Source organism: Apus apus, chromosome 4 (genome assembly GCF_020740795.1).
Source record: "Apus apus isolate bApuApu2 chromosome 4, bApuApu2.pri.cur, whole genome shotgun sequence".
Taxonomy (NCBI): Eukaryota; Metazoa; Chordata; class Aves; order Apodiformes; family Apodidae; genus Apus; species Apus apus.
Window position 1 is genome coordinate 33,520,545 of NC_067285.1, and position 19,671 is coordinate 33,540,215.

General features: G+C 47.8%; 2 protein-coding genes across 2 annotated transcripts in view; one reads left to right on the forward strand and one right to left on the reverse strand.

Moving 5' to 3' along the window:
* CHST3 (carbohydrate sulfotransferase 3) overlaps positions 1 to 19,671 on the reverse strand; it is a 354,774-nt gene that overhangs the window by 53,606 nt on the left and 281,497 nt on the right. The gene's annotated exons all lie outside the window — the stretch shown is intronic.
* The window catches only part of LOC127383736 (hexokinase-1), a 37,944-nt gene continuing 33,294 nt past the window's right edge, over positions 15,022 to 19,671 (forward strand). Inside the window, exon 1 of the mRNA XM_051617141.1 lies at positions 15,022 to 15,146. Coding sequence (XP_051473101.1) covers positions 15,084 to 15,146 — 63 coding nt within the window. The 5' untranslated portion in view covers positions 15,022 to 15,083. The remainder of the gene's footprint in view (positions 15,147 to 19,671) is intronic.

Here is a 19,671-nt window from a genome sequence, read left to right on the forward strand (position 1 = left end):
AGAAAGTAGCACTTGGAAATAATTTTCACTTCTGAAGGAATTCCTCATGGTCCTGAGCTCACTAGACTGAGCAATTGGGAAGAGACAAGTTGTGAACTCATTATTACTTTTTTTTTCTCCTTTTGTCCAGAAGCTTAAATATTTAACTTTATATTTCAGAATCTGCAGAGCTACAGAAACCAAAGCTTGCTATGCAGTGGGGGTGCAGTTATTTGGAGTGGATTTTTTTTTTTTCCTTGTGATAAATAGGCTAAATTTAGAGGAACTGAGTATAGAATTAAAAACCCATCAGGGTTTGGGGCTGTGTGGGGCCTAGGAATAGCCTAGAATTGCTCTTCTGCATTGGCTGTTCCTCCTCTCAGCACTTGAAATCTTGTACTGTCTGGGTACTTTTGAGTCCTTTTGGGGGACTGGATTGTGCTGATCTGCAGAAGTCCATCTGTGGATGAAGTATGTCCCTGTGTAGCTGGAATTAGGTGGTGTGGACTTGCCCCAGGATGGCCACGTGAGTATGGTGCAGAGTATCTTTTGCATTTTTATTCTTAAGTCTGTTCTGCACAACTGGAATGCAAATCAGTGACAAAACCAGGTAAACCCTTGTATGGATCCTTGCTTTAAGTTTAGAAAGAAATAATTTAGTTCTTTGATTTTTTTGTTTTAGTCTTTTTTTGGAAATTAAATACTAGTACCTCAGCTGCAGGTATTTCTTTCCTGCAGGGGATTAGGCCCACACAATCGTAATTGTTTTGCATCTGCAGTTTTTTCCCAGTGAGTCTGTGGGTGTTGTGGAATCTGATCACATGAACCTGAAGCTGTTCACAAAGTGCTCAGCGACCCACGGCTCTTGTCCAGGTCCCCAAGGCCCAGGACACACGTGCTCTTGCCTTTTCTGCAGGCTGCTGGCTTGCCCTGAAGCCAGGCAGCTCCCACACAGATCTGATTCATATCTGCTGGGCAGGGAGATGGCATCTAAGCTGGGAAGGCTGCTGCTTTTTGAAAGGGAATGATTTTCTGGGAAGCCCTGCAGAAGGGAAGGATTGGCTACTGAAGGATTTGTCCTGCTCTGACAGGGAGTTGGAGTCGATCTTCAGAGGTCCCTTCCAACTCCTAATATTCTGTGATTTTACTAGGGGTACAAACTTCACTTACAGTTTCCCAGGGATCTATAAACACACTGATGCTTTTGGCTGCCACTAAAACAGATCATTCTCCATCTGGGTAATGATGCAGCATCATGTTCCTGACGATGTTGACACGTGGAAACTCAAGGACTGTTGCAAACTTGCAGTCTCCCTTGTGTAGATTTTAAGCTGCCGAACCAAAACCCTCCTCTTCACATTGTATGTGGTGATTCAGCTTGAAGCCCTATCTGAAAGTACAAGTAGAGGCCTTCCATTAAATGTAACACAGCAAACCATGTGCTGAAAAATACAGTTGTGGTACAGTTGATCACGTGAAGTTGTTAGTCAATTTCAAATAAAATGAGATTGTTCCAGTTTCACATCTTAGATTTTCTACTGCTTTTTGGATAGCTTTGGGATGCTTCATTCCTGTGTGTTTTGTGGGTCTTCCCTGCAGTCGCTATGTTTAGTACTTCTTAAATTTACTGGTTTTGTTTTGATGCTTCTTGAAGACATGAGCATCCTTTTTTGCAGGTCAGGGTCCTAAATTTGATTTGAAAAGTTGAAAGACCTTTAAATGACAGGTGTGACAGAAGTATTACTGGGTGGAGATACCAGGGTTTATGCTTTTCAGGAACTCCCAGTTGATGTTTGCAGTTACCCTTCCATCTGTGGGGAAAAGATGATCCTAAATACATTGGTTTGCCTGCTAGAGAGACATTTTGGTGGCTATAGCTTTGGACAGCACTGATGCTTGACTTGTAATCCAGAGAAAACTCAGGAGCAGCTGGGTGGTGACATATTCCCTTTGTCACTCTGACAAAGTTCAGAAGTAAATATCATGTGTAAATCCTTCAGAAATCCTGATTAGCATAATCTCCCTTCTCGGGAAGTCAATATTATATAGGATTAGCAGATTAGTGTAAAGGAGTTGGAGGCAGAAATGTAGGTAATACCAAAGGAAAGTAGTGTGGTTTGTTTCTTTGGGTTGGGTGAAATGAGCTGGCTTCTGTTTGGGGGTCACTGATAAATGCCACCATAGCCAAAGGTGGAGAGGGAGGGAGACAGGGAGCAGGGAAGACTTGGTGAATGTTGTCCAGCTATAGCTAAACTTAATAGTTTCTCTAGGAAGGACCTCCACTGCCTTGAACTGCTGCTGAGGGCTTATCTGGAGCATTTCTCAGACTTGTCAAGTGGGTTGCTTGTCAAGTGATTGATCTACCTATCTAAATTTTTAATTTTTTCTTCTTTAATAAATAACATCTATTCCTGTACATGAGTGTGGAAGGCCTTTAGGGGTGAGAGTGGGAAGGGAAGTCAAATGTCTGCTTTGTCCCAGCACTGCATCTGCTCTATAAAGCTACTGTAAGTCAAGATATAAAACCACCAAAAGTTTAATTAATGTTTTCCCCTCTCTCATTGATCCTATCACATTGCAGGTGCACACTGAAGGTGCTGTAGACGTGATGGGTCACGCCTGCCTAAAAGGGGAATGCCAAAATAATTGTGATTTTGTTGCCTGCCTTTTAACATCTTCCAGGTGCCAGCCCCTTCCCCACCCAGCCTTATGCTTCACCTGCACTCTGTGTCCAAGGGCCTCACACAGCCCAGGTACCTCTGGAGACAGTAAAAGCTCCGTACTGTGAAGAGGGAACAGCCTTGGTAAGAAACCTGGTCCACATGGGTTGTTCTCAAAAAACATTGCCACTGGCACAAGGAATCGGCTACAGGAAAACAGATGCAGGGGCTCCAGGCTGGAGGTCTCCTGTGGAGGAACCTTAGCAAGAAGGAACTTGCAGGAGGAAGTGAAATAAGGTCCTTTCACCCTTGGTCTTTCCTGACTGGTTAGAAAAAAACCCCGATGAAACAACTGAAAAAACTCCCCCAATCCTCCAAACCCCAAATTATTATTTTTATCTGGAAAAGCGTAAGTTTGAATCACACACCAAAACAAAGCTATATTTAAAAAGAAAAACAAAAGACTAAATAAAAGAGAGGGAGAAAGAAAAAGGGTGGGGAGAGACCGAGACAGTTTCACTGCCACTGTATTTTCTTTTCTCCTTTTGTTGGGAAGGATAAAGACTGTTTGAAGAATAGGGGAGAGATGTGTGAAGAGCATGGCACGTCAGCAGTCGGCGCTTCCCTGTAAAGTTGTTATTGCAGATTGGAACTACTTGAAAGTAAGTCATGATAGCAGGGGAAAGGTGTGACAGCACTGCAAGGTGTGATGTGTTAAAAGCAGGGAATTACAAGGGCTATTCTACTGGTTCATGTTTTTATTGTTCTGTGGGCAGGATAAAAGGGGAGGGAGGTAGTGGGGGATGCTACTGTAGCAGCATCCATTTCTGTTGGACTTGGAGGAGAGATGTAGCACTCAGCCCCAGCCTCAGGCATTTCAGAAATGCCAGGTTTCATGTCTCAAAACCCACCAGTGCCATTGATGCAATTTACTTCTCTGGAGGGCTTGTTGTTCTTAACTTGCTGCTTGCTATTCGGATGTTCAGCTTGCCAAAGGTTTCTGTGCACCTGGGAAGTCCCTGTTCCTATGGGGCTGGCTCGACCAGTGCCAAACCATATGGTGGTGCTGGGCCATCTGTGTAGCTGTTGGGACTGGGAACACTGTGAGGCCATTGCAGAGGACTGTCCTCATCGTGGCAGGCTGCAGCCCCTCCTGGGAGCAAAAGAAGGATGTCCTCTGATGTCAGGGAGAGTTGCAGAACAGGCAGATGTGAAGGGGATGAGAACTGCAGGGCAGAGTTTGGCAGAGGGAGGGAGCAAGGCACCTTCTGGGGTGAGTTGAGATCCTGGGGCAGCAGCCACCTCAGGCTGTGGTTGCATGGAAGCATAAATAAAGCACAGTTAGGATGACGGGAGTGGTCGTTGGGATCTCGGTGGTTAGCAGAGCAGATGAGCTGGTGATGGGCCTCCCATCATAGAGGGGAGCTCTCTGCAGGAGGAGAAAATGGATGGTGGAAGGGCAGGGATGAGGAGTCGGTGAGGGTCTGAACAGGTAAACAAGGAAGATGCTTTCCCAGCAGGCGTGTCCGGGATACTTCAAAGCGGAAAGTTACGGACGCTGATTTGGGAGCTGCAGCTGATTCTGGAAACAAATGAGATAAATACTGGCATGAGAAAAAAAAAAAAAAAAAAAAAAGAGTTGAAATGCCTGAAGGGCACATCTGCTGTGGCCAGCGATTCTGCAGGAAATGCACTGAAACCAGAGAGAGGCGAGGAAGCCGGGCGTGCACGCAGTTCCCAGAGGAGCCAAGTGAAACCCACGGGCTGAGAACCACCTGCAGTAGCACGTGGAGGGTCTGGCTTTCTTCCCTGGGTGCTCCAGGGAAGCAGCTCCCTGTAACCTGGGCCCAAGTCCTGCTGTGCTGAATGAACTGCGAAGGTGTTTCGCCTTCTGAACTTGGCCATTCTGCTCCAGAGACTTTTCTGTTGCTTTCAAGTGTGTGTTTTCTAAGCAAGGGAGCAGCTCTGCAAGTGTAAAGCCCCTGTCTGCTAGTCTGAAATTTGAATAATTGCGTGGTCATTACATTTTGCACAAAAAGGAATTGACTCTAAAAGCAGCTGATATGTTATCACGATTAGAGCAGTAGCAATGCCTTCTTTCATCACAATGAAGTTACATTGTTAGAGAGCATAATTGACATTTTTTTATTGAAAGATTAAGAAGAATTTGTTTACAGCTTGCAAACAAAGAGGTTTTAATTCAACAAACTGCAGCAGGAATAAGCAGTAAGTGGCATTTTTATCTGCTGGCCGGCTAGTGCTTTAGCTGCAGAATGCTGTGGATAGAGAAATATGAAGGAATTTGCAGCTCAATATCTGCCCAGTAAAGCGTGCACCACTCTGGCAAATGCCAGAAAGCTGACAGGGAGAAACCTTGAGTGCAAAGAAACAAAGGGCTATAGTTAATATTAGCACCTTTTGGGAAGACACTACGGTTTTTGGAGATCAGCTTCATGCCTCCTGTTGTGCAGAGGTCAAGATATGGCATTTCTGAGGATGCTTTTGCCATGGAGCCCTCAGGATAACACCTGTCAACTCAAGTGGGTGCTAAAGTAGGTATCTGGGTTATTTTTGTTTCTCTGGGTTTATTGCTTCATGGTCTAATAGACTCAGGAGCTAAGTGGTACTGGCATTTCAAAGTGGCATGTTGTGATTGGAAGGGGGTGCTGTGTAAGTGTTTGGAAAGCAGATCCAAATGAAGCATCGTCGTCACCCGACTGCAGAGAGGCTCTTTAAATGTATTTTGGATCCTGTTTGTGCTGGTGGTTTTGTCTTACTGTCCAGACTGCTCTTCAGAAAAAGCCAAGGGTATGTGAAAAATTCAGTTTTATTTTTTAAGCAAATTCCTCTTTTGCAATTGGGAATCGTTTGGATTTATTGTCCCAGCTCTGGTCAAAGTTTAAGGAGTCCAAGTCAAACCCTGTTGTTCTGAATATGCAGTGCTGCAGAAAGAGGCAAAAATCCACTTGGGGTGCTGATAAAGCTCTGCAAGGAGGGTGTGTGTCCTGCCACCCGGGACAGCATCTACTGAACCACGTGCAGTGACAGTGCTGCCCAGGGGGAAGGAAGGGGTCGACCAGGCTGATACTGAATAGCATGAGACCTCCTCACTTGCACCTTACCTGCATCCCTGCAGATTCCTGCTGAAGACCTGACTCAGTAGCACTTGATATTAAGGGCAGGTGATAAAATGGCTGAGGGCATTTTCTGAATCTCAAATGGTGTCTGATATCCACAGACTGTTGTTGATGCTACCTATCCACAGCATGGTTATGCACAGATTGGGATATAAGCATTTGTATCCATGTCAAGGGTCAGAGCAGAAATGTCTGTAACCCTGCTGGGAGACAGAGATGGCCTGAGCAAAAGCACAGCTCTACCAATGCTGGGTCAAGTCCCAGGTGGGTCTGGTGAACTCATGGCAGCTGTCAAAGGACCTAGCAGGGGACAAGCTGTAGTAGCCCAAGATACTGGGGCTTTTGTGAGGATACTTTTGCTTTGCCAAAAATTATATCTTCCTCAGGGAAAGAAGGGCGAGACAAAGTAGGATGGGGTGATGTGTCACTACAGTGAGTACTGGGGACTGCTGCTGAAATCTGGTACCAGAGCTGTTGACCAGGAAGCCCACAGAGCTAGGTCACCCATTTAAAGCACTGAGATGACACGAAAAACTTCTTGGTTTAGATTTTTAAAAAAGTGATTCTCCATCACCCATCTCTTGTAGCTAGGCTGTGAAACCCATTTCCCAGCTTTGCTACCAGGAATGGGTCTGAGGGATGGAGAAACCTATTTAATTAAAATAAGAATTTTCTCTCTGACACGTACATACATTTCTGAAAATTGTTTATTCCCTCCCTCTGCTTTTTTTGTGTGTGAAATTGAAAGAATGAAAATAGAGTTCCAGAATGTCTTCTAGGGTTGTATTTGAGCTGGTGTGGCGGGTTGACCATGGCCAGCTGCCTGATGGCCTACCCAGCCACTCTCCCCTTCCTCAGCAGGATGGGGAGGAAAACAGGGGGAAGCAGTTGGTGGGTGAAGACAAGGACAGGAGATCACTTGCCGGGTGTCATCACCACAGGCAAAACAGACTCCACTTGGGGAAAATGAATTAAAATTTTGATTTTAATTGGGAGACACCAAGACAAGATTAATCTTTGCCAGTGTAGCAGGGTTACCAGTGTGCAACAGTATCCATCAGTATAGGTACCTGCCCCTCCCATGGGCTGGAGGGGATTTCATCCCAGGGCTGCCCCCACCCCTCCTTACAGGGACCCCTCAGCCCTTGCTGCCATCCCTTGGTGCTGGCTCCCCACACACCTGGGAAAGAACTGAGACAACCAGAGCAGTTTGAGGGAATGTTGGAGTGGAGAGGAGGACCCTCAAGAGGCCACCCATCTGGCTGGAGCTGGCCTTGTTAGGGTTTTGACCCTACCCTGGAATGTTTCATGACAACAGCCAGTAAAATCACAGATGCCAAAGTATTGCTCTGAGGTGTCATTTGCATCCGTCTCCAGTCCCTGGTCAGACAGATTTGGACTTTGGCCAAAAGAAGGTATCACCAAATAATCACAGAGCAGCTCAAAACCTGTGGTTGTTCCTGGGCAATGCTCAGCTGCAAGTCTGGCATCTGTGACCATCTTCCTGATTTTTAGCATCAATACTTTGTATTTTCAAGGCCTAGTTGGGCTATTTTAATTAGGGCACCAAACAGCAGCACTCAGGTGTTCTATTGCACACCATTTGCTGGCTAAGCCCTCTTCCCCTGTGTGTGGCAGGGATCCCATGGCCCCATGGTAGCTTGGAGCCCTGCAAGGACTTCTGCTTTGCCAACATGTTCCCCATTTCCACCATTATTCTGGGTCACACTTGTGATCTGTAGCCCACACTCCCCCATTTCCCCTCTCTCGGGGTGATGCTGACCATGGCTCTGTATCTGCTGTATTCCAGCCACTGGGTGGGTTTTAAAGAGAGCATCTGTCAGTGGGGCATGTGATTTTTCAAAGGCATCCTGAGGCTGGGGAGGGGGAGATGTGAAAAGCTACAGTTGTGCCTCCTTTCTTCTTGACAGCCCCCTGTGGTGACAATGTGAGGTGGCAAGAGGTGCTCCTGCTATGGCTACACGGAGGGAGCCAAACACCCTGGATGTGCCTGGCTGCTGCTCCTCCCCATCGTGCAACGTAAGTACCTGCTTCACACCTTGTCTGGGCTAAAGGGTGTGGGGGGGTGTCATTAATTTAGTACTGGGAAGAGCTCTTGAGGCTATTGACGTGGCCTGGGAGGAGAGTCTCTTATACTGGATCTTGCTGGAAAAGGAGCAAGAACCTAACGCCTCTGCAGTTAATGCCTGGTTTGGGACTCATGATGCCAACTGATATTACCTGGTATCAGATGCTGGATCAAGGAGAAAGTGTATTCTTAGTGGAAACTGGCCTCTTAACCTGGGTTGAGAGGTATCACCTTGTTTTGTATTTGAGGGAAGCCAAAAGAGAGGGGCAGCTCTGCTCTCTGCACTTGTGCTCTTCAGTTTTACTGCTGGTGTAGCAATGACACACTGTAGCTAAAAGGCACTTTGGGATGTGCCATTTCACCTTTTTTGGGATGGTACATGGCAGTGCACAGAAACCAGCTGTTTGCTGAAGGTTAACTGCTTTTTGCAAGGATGAGGGATTGATTGGCTTTGTTTTTGTAAGTTTTCCCTCTCAGTGGGTGTTTTTGAGCTAAACTTTGACATATGAACACTGTGATCTGTGAGGAGCTGAAAGCAGATTTAGGAAAGTGTTTTCTATATAGTACAATAAATCAGGTTACATTTTCCTTCATTAAAGTAATTGTAAGTGCCTCATCACTTAAGTGAATGGTTATGCAGACATCCTTTAATTGGTATGGAACTGCTTCCTCTCAAGAGAAAATATTTGAATTGAACAAATGCAAATACTTTTCCCTTGACTCCTGACATTTTAAAGCAGCTTGCAGTTTGTAATTTACCCGTTTTTTTACTTCATTTCTATTAACATTTTTAATTAGCATTGGAGATTGAGTAGATTATCATCAGTCTACGTTTCTGTCCATTTCAGTTTGCTGGAATTGAGAGATGGTTGATGAAATGAAACTAATGCTTCACCTCCTGGTCAGGAGGGCAACTCATTGGCATGAGGTTCACCACCATAACACTGTTGCCCTTCTGTTGTCCTATATACTGAGTTTTTGGATATGTTTCTGTGTGCACGTGTGTGTGTATGGTCTGCTTTATACTTACATGATCTGCAGGAATGACTGGTTGCTTGATGCAGGAGTTCTTGCTTCATTGGAAAAAATGTTACACTAATGCAGAGCCCCAAGCTGAGTCAGAAAACCGGGTGGTTGTTGCTTCCCTTTGCAGAGATGTAAAATGAGGTGTAATTCTGGCACTGGGGAGAGAGGAGTTACTGTGGTGAATACCCAGGACTGGAGTAGGAAGAAGAAAGAGATGAGCTTGGATAGATTACACTTGTCATTTGATTTGTAGTGTGTAAGGGAAAAGCAAAGTAGAGTGGATTGCATGCAAAGTGCCCAGGATGTGAACAGTCTGGATCTATGCTAGGAAATGGCAGTGGGTTGGAAAACCTGTTGACTTCATTCATTGCAACTCACATTAACGCATGACCCAGCACCTTGCATGGACAGGAATGCACTGTATTCTGTGTTGGCTGTTTACTGCTAACCTGACATCGCTTTATCCACACACTTCCTTGGCTGGGATCATCAGCGTGGCTGTTGACAGTGCAGGGGGACAGGGGCTTATGCCTGCACCCTCTAGAGCTGTCACTGAACCAGGTGTGTTCTCTTGGCTGGAGACTCTTCTATGGGGGGGAGGAAATGTCTGTAATCATCCACAAAGCATTTTAGCGCAACAGTAGCGTCACTTTCTCTGCTGGGGAATGAAAGCTTTTGAGGAAACCGAAAGTTCTCTGGCTTATCCATCAGCCCCCCAGCAAAAGGGACTGTCTCCTCCAGTTAGCACCCATGCTGCTGTAGGGGATGCCTGTGGCACAAGGCAGATGGCTCTGTGAGAAAGGTGCCCCTTTGCTACAGCTGCTGCATGTTGGAGCTGCCAGGTGCGCTTCTATGGGGATGGATCCATCATGGGACAGCATTTTGGGGCTTCAAGTTGCTTTTAAACATGATGAAATACCAGGTAATAGGCTCCTCTCCATACAGTAGGGAAACACCTCTCCTCATCCCACTTCACCTCCAGCCAGCAGGGGAGGCTTGGATGCAAACAGTGCTTATCTTGGATGCAAACAGTGCTGATCATCCCCCCTGAGAATCATGACACCCTCCATCAGCTGTGCTGCCTCCAATGCCCACTTACATGTGTTGGGTTTTTTAAATTTCTTGAAACACTGCACAAGAAGCCACTAAATGGTATAGAATTTTTAGCAGCTTCCTCAGCTGCACAGAGTAGCTCTTACTGTGCAAATGCAGGAGGTAGAGGTTAAATTCTATGATGGTGTCACTCTGGGGAGCTGTTTCCTCTTTTCCCCACATACGTGAGGAATTGGGTAGAGAAGTCTTTACAGTGTAGCTCATGCAGCCTATAGTTTTTGGGAGCATCAGTAAACTAAAGGCAGAGTAGTTAGGTTTGCCCCCAATTTAATGAAGCTTGCCATCACTACGAGGTTTAAAAAGAAATTGTCAGGCAGGCCTCCCAAATAGTGGGGCTTTATCATAAGCCATGGGGTTTGGGGCTTGTGTTTATTATTAGCTTTCTGGTTTGCATCCCTTGGTTTTGTGGGTGTCACATTCTCTGCATCTCTCTGATGCTGAAGAACAGCATCATATTTAAAGAAATAAAAGCAAACACAGCTGCCTGATGTTCAGATGTGGGAAGGTGAGACACAGAGCAACTGCATCTGCCCCAAGAGTCTCTGAGCCTGTGTGAACCAGTGGGCAATGCTCCTCCTTAGCTGGATTGGCTTCCTTCTCTACCCTCTGCTCCTCATGGCTGTTTGTGGTGCTTAGTTGTGTAGTAAGTGGCTCCCAGGAATGCTGCTTTGTCTTCGGAAGTCACTAGGATTTAAGTCATGAAAGCCATAGCCCTGTGTGGTGTCATTTGGCCCTGAAATGCCCAGCTCAGTGAATGCTGCTAACACCCTTCCAAAGGGACTTTATTAAAAACTAGCTTGCCCTTTTTCTGGAGCAACCCCAACAAGCCAGGGCAGAATCCCTCTTTAGTCTCTGTGCCTAAAGCACGGCTGGGTGTCACAGCAGCCCTCTTGGGGGGCAGAGGATGAAGTATCTGGGATTATTCCTTCCATTATCCCGAACATCTGCGCCCTGTCCCGTCCCTGGGGGAGACTGGTGAGGACAGTGGGCCTGCACATCTGCATGTGGCAGTGGCCTTTCCTATGCATGGAGTGAGCTCCCCTCAAGGCATTCCTAGCTAATCCTGTCTTTTAACAGGGGAGACGTGAGGCAAAGCATGGTGGCTGGCTGTGTGGTGTGGTGGTGCCTGCTCGCTGTGCCTCCTGGCAAGGTGAAATTGCATAATGCATTTAGCCTCGGTCGACTGAATTGCTTATCAAATCGATATCTCAGCTGCTTTTTGATTCTCTTAGTAGCGTCTGCTCCCAAGTTCAGCACAAGCAGACAATGGTTTCTTCTGTGCAAACATGTAGCCTCCTACTCTGGGATGGGAGCTTCAAAGGCTACTTAAAAATTCCTTTGTTAGCCAAAGGTGCTGTTGCCAACCGGGAACTTACTGAGATGGTGCTTTCCTTTCACTTTGCTTTAAGTCCTGTGAAAGGAAAAGGCAACGGGAAAAGTGAATCGATCATTTCCCAGACTCTTAAAAAAAAACAACCAACCAACCAAACAACTACAGCTTTATTGTTTCCTTACAAAAATAGAAAGCATCTAGCAACTGGGTGCATCAAAACTACACGATGGACATTATTATAAAAAAACAGTCCCCTCATTGTAGAGGATTCAAATGTGAATGCAGACTTGTATAGAGCAGTAAACGTTTAATGAAGAAATAGGCAAAGCAGAAATAAAAAAGCAACACCCAGGAGACCTGACGCACTGAATTACTTCAGTCTGTTGAAACACTTCAGTACGGTTAAATCCAGACAATAAGATTAGAGCACAACCAAAATAGCTGCAAGTCATCAGGTGTCACGTTCAGCCTCCAGTAATTTGTCTTAGAGGGCAGTGGCTTTCAAATTAGCCTGCTGGGTGCCTGGCAGCATACATTAGGTGCTGGTAATTAATTGGCTGCTGAGTTGATCTGTCCCAGTGAAGCAGCAGGGAAAACCCAGGACTGGATGGTACGGAGGCAGGAGAGATTGCAGAGGTGCAGATGCAGAGCTGGTTGATTGTGCTGGGCAGCCTGTGCTCAGCTCTTCCCGGGCTCCCCAGAAATAACAGCTGTGTGCTCACTGCTAGGCTGGCAATGCAAAGAGGGCTTGCAAATGGTTTGGGTGTCCATGGGGGTACCTAGCTGCCCTTCCAGCTCTGTGGTAGGAGAAAAGCTCTTTCATCCCAGTGCTGGTTACAGCATCAAAGCTGCTTGTGCACTCCTACTTGTCCTGGCAAGGAGCGATTTAAAAATAATAAATGTTTAAACATTGCAGCTGTTTTGCCTTGGATTGACTGTTACTTTTCCTCTAGTAGCTTTTGGGTCGTAGAGTTCATTTTTCCCCCCCAAATGCTATGCTCAGCAACTGAAGACAAACCATTTGTTTTACTATCCGTTAATTGCCTTTGACTTTGTGACATGAACCACCTCCTGCTTAAGTTGTAGACTTCATTCTGTGAACTTATCTGGGGGTTTTATATATTATTTTATTATATTATTTTATATTATTATATTATATTTATTATATATTATTTTATTATTATATTTTAAATATATTATAAGTGTGTGGGTTTTCTTTTCATTGCACAGCACCGAGAAGGCTTCATAGTAGTGATGCTTTGAACCTTCTTGCTTTTTATACCTTAAAGGGAACCTGAGGCAGTTGTTTCTGGTGAGTTTTGAAATATGTTGTCATACAAATGCTCAGTGGAGCCAAAAGTCACCTTAATGATCTGTGACACGTTCAATTCACTTCTAAGTCACAATTTGGGCAGATAAAGAGAACAAACTTGTCTTCTTGCAGGTCCTTAAGACAGGCATCCTTCTCAAAACAGGCGTTGTGTTAAAGACCATTCTTATTCATAACCATTCTTATTAATTGTGGACCTCCCAAACTCTTAGCTGGCTGATTCAAATTCTTTGAGAGCCAAAGGGAATGGTTTGAATTGCTTTCGCTTAGTCAAAGATTAGTTGAGAACAAGTCGAGCTTGTGTCCACGTGTTTTAACTGAGTGAGTAAGCATTCCTGCAGCAAGGTAGCTGGGGTGGGGACCGTGCATTCAGGTGGTGTTTAGGTGTCTGAGCTGGAGGGCATAGAGAGTGGGGCTTGGAAACCGTGGGTAGAGGCAGGTCCATGAACTCAGAGCCTGAGGGAATCGAGCAGTGCCAGGCTGTGTTCATACAAAAAGCAAATGTAAATGCACACATATAGAGAGCTACTTTTCCTTCTAAATTTTTCTCTGGGCTGCTGCAGAGCGATTTTTTTGATGAGGACATCTCCAGCAGCCAGGACTCCTTTGGCCACGCTGGGGCAGCAGAAACAGGGGTGGTTTTTTTGGTGTGGGGTGAAAGATCTGCTGTCTCCTGGGAGTGGTGGCTTGTTGGGGTGGGGGCATCTTGGTATCCCGGTTAAACTCGGGAGTCTCAGAGTTTGTGCTTGTTAATGGGAAGGGATTTGGTGACACTTCTTCCAGCGGGAGAACTCTGAGTATCAGTGCAGGGGTTGTTGGCCTTCTCCAGAACAACTTACCTGACTTTAGCTGCCGTGTTTGATAGAGATGAGATCAGGCTGGAACGAGTGCGAGACAAGGCTGCTAAACCTGCTTGGGCTTTTCAGGAAAAGGAGATTAAAAAGAGTTAGGTCTGTCTCCTGTCTCGCCTAGTGAAGCTAAAGCTGAGGACATACGTGGTTGCTTTCCTCTGTATTTATAGAAAGCAAACACCTGAGAGCAGTTCCAGCTGAAAGACAAGGTTTAGCAGATGAAAACAGGAGCGAGCCTAGATAGTTTCTAACCAGCAGAGGGGGAGGAGTGTGGCTGAAGAGTGAATTACATCTGAGTGGGAGCTCGGTCAGCCTGTGTGAGGGATTGGGCGACGCTGCCGGGCGATGGTGCCGCTCATCCCGCATTCCTGTGCCGCCTGCCATCTCCAGCCGCGCCTGGGCTCAGCGGGAGGCAGCGGGAGGCAGAGCAGGAATGTTTGCTCATTAGCTCATTGCCAAACAAGCCAGCAGGAGTAACGCACGCAGATCAGCGAAACGCCTGGTGAAAATCTCCCTGAGAATGAGGTTAGAGCTGCTGCGGTGAGGTGGAGAAGGAAATCCTGCCTACCCTGCCTGCAGCGACTGGGGAAGTCTAAAGGAGGGAGGTGTCTGCCAAAGCAGCTCATGATTTTGGCCAGAGCAACCATTTAATTAAAGGAGCACTGGAAAGGAAGCCGGAAACCCAAGAAACAGGTTTTTAATCACTTGGACTTCGTTAGACCATCTGTATGCAGATCACGCCCGCAGCATCAACTGCTGTTTGCATGGGTGTGTGTTCCTGTCGCCGCGGACAAGACAGGCTGCGGGCAAAAACCCTGCTGGCCGCTGACGAGTCACCTTGGCGACTTTGTTTGGCCTCTGGAGGGACATGAAGTTGCTTCGCTTCTGTGGATGTGAGGCCCTCGGAGGCTTCTCAGTGGTGGATGTCTCCTTGGAGCGCTGCAACATGGCAAAAACATGGTCAGCACACACGGGGAGGGGAGGTCCTGTCCCTCAGTGGGGATTTTGCTGATGGAACAGCAATGTAGGATCCCCAAAAGTACAACAGTTGAAGCAATTATCTGCCTTTCTGGGCACCCCTGCAAGTTTCCCAGGGGGTCCATACCAGGTCCCGGGCAGAGGATGCTCGATGTTAGTGGAGATTCCTCCAGTTTGGTGTTTTCTCCAAGATTTCTGAGCCAAGAGACTCTCTTCTGAAAACACCTTTGGTTTAGGCTTTTTTTTTTTTTTTTTTTCCCCTTCTCGGTTTTCTCTTCCCGTAGCACAGCAGAGTTCAAGGATTATCCCTCACCAGCCGATTTCCCAGGCCCTTCGGGGGTACGGCGGGGTATTGTCTCCTCCTCCTCCTCTTCCTCCCTTCTCCCTGCCTGCCAGAACCGGCACCCCGCGGACTCCCAGCCGTGCCGTGGGAGCGGGGCTGCGGGCGGGGCCGGCCCGGACGAAGAGGAGGAGGAGGAGGAGGAAGGGGCGGTGCCGGGGCGGCGGCGCGGCCATCCCCGGTTGCCGCGGCCATCCCCGGGCGCCGCATCGCTGCGTGCGCCGAGCCGCCCGCACCAGCCGGCAGGATGATCGCCGCCCAGCTCCTGGCCTACTACTTCACGGAGCTGAAGGAGGACCAGGTCAAAAAGGTAGATGGGAAACCCCCCCCCCCCACCCCACCCTTCTTCTTCCGCCGGGCCAGATCGCTTTTTAATTTTTTTTTTAATTATTATTATTATTTTTTAATCTCCTGATGGTTTTGTTGCTTTTGTCTCCCGCTACGGGAGGACGGGGCAATAAACCCGTGTTTAAGCCCAACCAAACCGACCTCCAAAGCATCCCCGGTGCGGAGGCTGCCGGGCCTGGGGGATGCCCGGCGGGTCAGGGAGCTGGGCAAAGGGAGGCAGGAGCTGGGGGGGCTTTGGCGATGAGGGTGGTGGTGGTGATTATCCATTCCGGCTTTCAGTAGGCACCAGAATCCCTGGAGTAGGGACTTCCCCTTCTTCCCCAGGGCGCCTGTCGCTCCAGCACGGGGGTGATGAGGACGCAGAGCAGGTCGGTTTTGAATTATGTGTCACCGCAGCTGCTGAATTTACAGGAAGTGGTTGTCAGTTGGGCTTCAAAAGGAGAAGTGTTTCTATGGGCTTCTTTTATTTTCCTTTAGCATTAGGAGACTGCTGCTGTGTGGTTGGTGTAGCCCTGTGATTTAGCACTGCCACAAGGAAACGGGTGCAGAGCACAGGATAAATAAAAATATGGCAGTTAGTTCCTGTCTGAGCATATTGCAGAGCTGTAGGGAGCAGAGAGCCTGGGGCTAGGGACGCAGAGAAGCAAATTATGAAAATAATTGCAAATATCACTGAGCTTTGTCACAGAGCTGGGTTGACGTCAGGGAGCAGAGGCTTCCCCTCTGCCACCTCCTCTGGTGCAGCCTGACCCACCTGGGCACACGGTTGAGCACCTGCTGAGGGCATCCCTGAAATATTTTGGGAAGCCTCGGTGGCAGTGTTAGTAGGACTGGTTTGTAGTGGTCTCAGGGCTTGTTCTGGCAGGAGGAGAGCACCTTCTTCCTTTGGGTTCCTGGCTGTGCCTGGGGTGACCTTAACTCTGTGTGGGGGTGACTTGTCCCGCCCCACTCAAGACATGCTGACCCTGCCTGCTCCTCTGTTGGATAAAACCCAAGACAGCACCCCATATTTTCCAGAGCTCCTCCTGTGGTTCAGATCTTTTGCCTCTCCACCCAGTGGTTTTCACAAGGATCTGAAGGCTGTGCGCAGCTTTCTGCACCTTCTAGCCCCACGGATCTGCCTCTCCCTTTTTCCCAGGCCCCTCATTTTCCTATTCCTGGAGGATTTTTAAGTGCTGCTGCTGGCGCCAGGCGTCCATGCCTGGGTAAGGCCTTCTCTGTCTCGCCGTGCCTGTTATATTTAGAAAGCCAAGATAAGCACAAGGCCGAGGAGCAGCAGAAGGGCTGCGTGGGGACGGGCTGCGTGGGGAAGGCCGGGTGGGAGCAGTGCAGGCAGCAGGGAAGCTCTGTGGTGTTCCTGGGGGTTATTTATTGCAGGCTGGTTTCGGCACCATGAGGCTGCTATTGTCTGACTGCCCGGGGAAGTTGTTTGGCTGGGGGAGCTGCAAGGCATTGTTAGGGACCGATCTGGTTTTGTCTGAAAAAGAAAATTGGAAAAAAAAAGAAAATCCAATAAATAAATAAAAAAACCCCAACAAACCGAACAAAAACCAGCAGCGAACGAGAAAACAGTAAACCAGGCTACTGGTTTTGGAGGGTGTAAGACATCTTTTCCTGTTTATGTCCTTTTGGAGCGGATATTGAGTCCCCCCCCCCCCTTCACTTTTGGCTGTCCTGTAGGGAGGGTTTCTGTGGCAGTCAGAAGCTCTGCCACCCCACAGCCACTGGCAGCTGGGTGGGCTCTGCTCCTTGGTATCCTGCAAAGGGCCTTTTGCTCCATCTCAACATGCTGCTTCTGGGAATACGTGCCTGCATGGCTTCGTTTCAGGTCCCTCCCTCTGCTCTCTGCTTCCGGAAGAGCAGCCCTTGCTGCTGGTACGTGCTTGCGGCTGGGGGCTGCTGACCAAGGCATTCCCACTCATCGCTCTGCCCGTGGGGCTCCTGCCTGCCATGGCTGCTCCTCCTCTGCCTCGCTTGTCCGCGGCAGTGAGCAGCTTGTCATTTGGTGGCACAGGTGGCAGGTCACCTTGAGGATGCTGCTGTGGATCACGGGAGGGGTGTGAAAGGGTTAAAAGTACTGGCGAGCTCAGAGGCTGAAGGTTCTTCTTCCCTTGCAGCCCTGTTTCCTCCTTTTTTGGGGGTTCCTATGCCTCTGTGGCACTCATGCTTAATGCTGCCTTTCTGTGGTGGGATCCCTGCTGTGAGGGGAAGGTGGCTTCAGACCCTCGGGATACCTTGGATCTAAGAACTAGCGCATACTGCTTCCATACAGGGTTTGCTGGATTTTAGACACTCCCTTAAGTTTCAGAGTAATTTTTTCCCACTTTGCTGTTTCTAGAATATTTTTCAACATGAGTTGTGGCAAGCAGGAGGAATAGGCAAGGTGGACTGGGACTGTTTTGTCTGAAGAAAAGGAGACTGAGGGGAGACCTCATCATCCTCTACAGCTACCTGAAAGGAGGTTATAAAGAGAGAGGTGCTGGTCCCTTCTCACAAGTAACTGATGATGGAACAGGAGGAAATGGCCTCAAGCTGCAGCAGGGGAGGTTTAGACTAGACAGTAGGTAGAACTTTTTCGCTGAAAGGTTTGACACTGGAGCATGCTGCCCAGTGAGGTGGTTGAGTAACCATCCCTGAATGTGTTTAAAAGTCGTCTAGATGTGGCACTTGGGGATATGGCTTAGTGCTGGACTTGGGAGAGCAAGGTTAGTGGTTGGACTTGATGATCTTGAAAGTCTTTTCCAACCTAAGTGATTCTGTAGCGTTGAAAATGTGGGTGGTTCATCATGCCTTGGCAGCCCCATGGCTTGACAGCCCATACAAGGGGGCATTTTCCCATGTGCTTGCACGTGACCCTGCCGTGCAGAACCAAGCTGGTGATGGACGATGCCCTGCACCATACAAACAGGCATGTGGTTTTACTCCAAGCAGGATAAATTATCCCTTTGCTTTTAGAAACATCTGCTCCCTGAACCTTTGTAATCCTTCAGGGGCAGCAGCTTGAGCTCAGCATCCTTGCTGTGACAGAGGACTTGACACAGCCCAAACTGAGGTCTTAATTTCTCTGAAAGGCTGACTCCCATCCTCAGGGGTGTGGGCAGCACAGAGAGTCCCTGGCCTGTGCACCCAGGAGCTCTTGTAAAGCTGCCTTTGAGCACCTTTGTTTCCAACAGGTTTGTACCTGCAGTAGCTGGCCCCAGCAAAGGGAGCTTCTAGGTGTTGTCTGGTTTCCGTCTGTCAGGGGAACAATACCTTTTTTGTCATATTGTCTGACAAGAAAAGAAAAAAACCCTTGTAATCCAAGAGTGACTTTAAATGTCATTTCACCTTGAGAAGAGCGTGATGGAATGGGGTGTAAAATGTAGCAGCTGGCATCTAAACAAGCCCTGTAGCAGTGATCTGCCAGTATAAAGGCTTTTTAGGAACCAATCTGATAAATCGTGAGTAAGTACAAACAGTTTCAGGATCTCTAAACTACTTGTTTTAACATGCTTTGGCTCCTGAGGAATCTTCCCGATGCTGAAAGGAGTATGGAGTATGATTAGCTCTGCGGAAAAGTGTTTACATGCTGAAGGGTTTTCTTGCAAAGGCTGTGTCAGTACAATAGGTACTAATGATGTTTGAAATCGTGGGAGTGCTCTGTTCTTGGATACTATTGACTGTTGTCAGTGTCCGGGGAATGAGGTGTGCGTTTCAGGGGTGGCCCTTAGTGCTGCCTGTTTCATTAGGCAGGGATAATTATTCACAACTTCAGTGGAGGCTGCTGCGATTTTCAGAAACTTATTTTCCCCAAGTACAAGAAGTGTCTTTCCTACGTGACCGAGACAAATTAGGTTCATATGGTTGAGATTATGAAATCCTATTTTTTAAAAAATTGCTCACAGATTCTGTCTGGCTGTTTGGTTTTGGCTTTTTTAAATTTTTTTAAAGAAAAATTTAAAAACGGATTGAGGTCTTGGAGGGCTCCTGTAGTGGCACTCTGGGAAGATGCCCTTCCTCGGGGGGTGGCTCTGAGGTGGCAGCTAAATAAAGAAGCGTTTTCTACTCCTTGCCTACACAACTGCCTGCCTGGAATCGCTCCTGTTCTCTGCCATCTCCGGGAAAGGACTGGCACTCATCTCCCACAGGACCACAGCCACGGGAGCCTCAGAGGGGCTGCATCTCCTGCTAGGTGCTGCCAGCAGCTCCCCCCTCTGTCCCTGCCAACCCCTCTGCTGCTTCCCTTTGGATAAGGCTGAGATTTGCTTTCTGATCGGCTTTTATTGCAGGCAGAGCTGGGAGTTATTAAACCTCCATCCCATAATCCAGCCTCTAGCTCCCTCCCCTGCCCCACTTATTTATGGCTGTTTGCTGAGGGTTTTCCCTCAGAGGGCTGCTGCCTGTGCTGCCAGCACAGGAGAGCAGCAATTTTTTTCCCCCTTGCAGCTGCACTGTTGGAATGACTAACCCTTTTCCTGCCTGGGAGGAGGGGGGAAAAAAAAAAATGT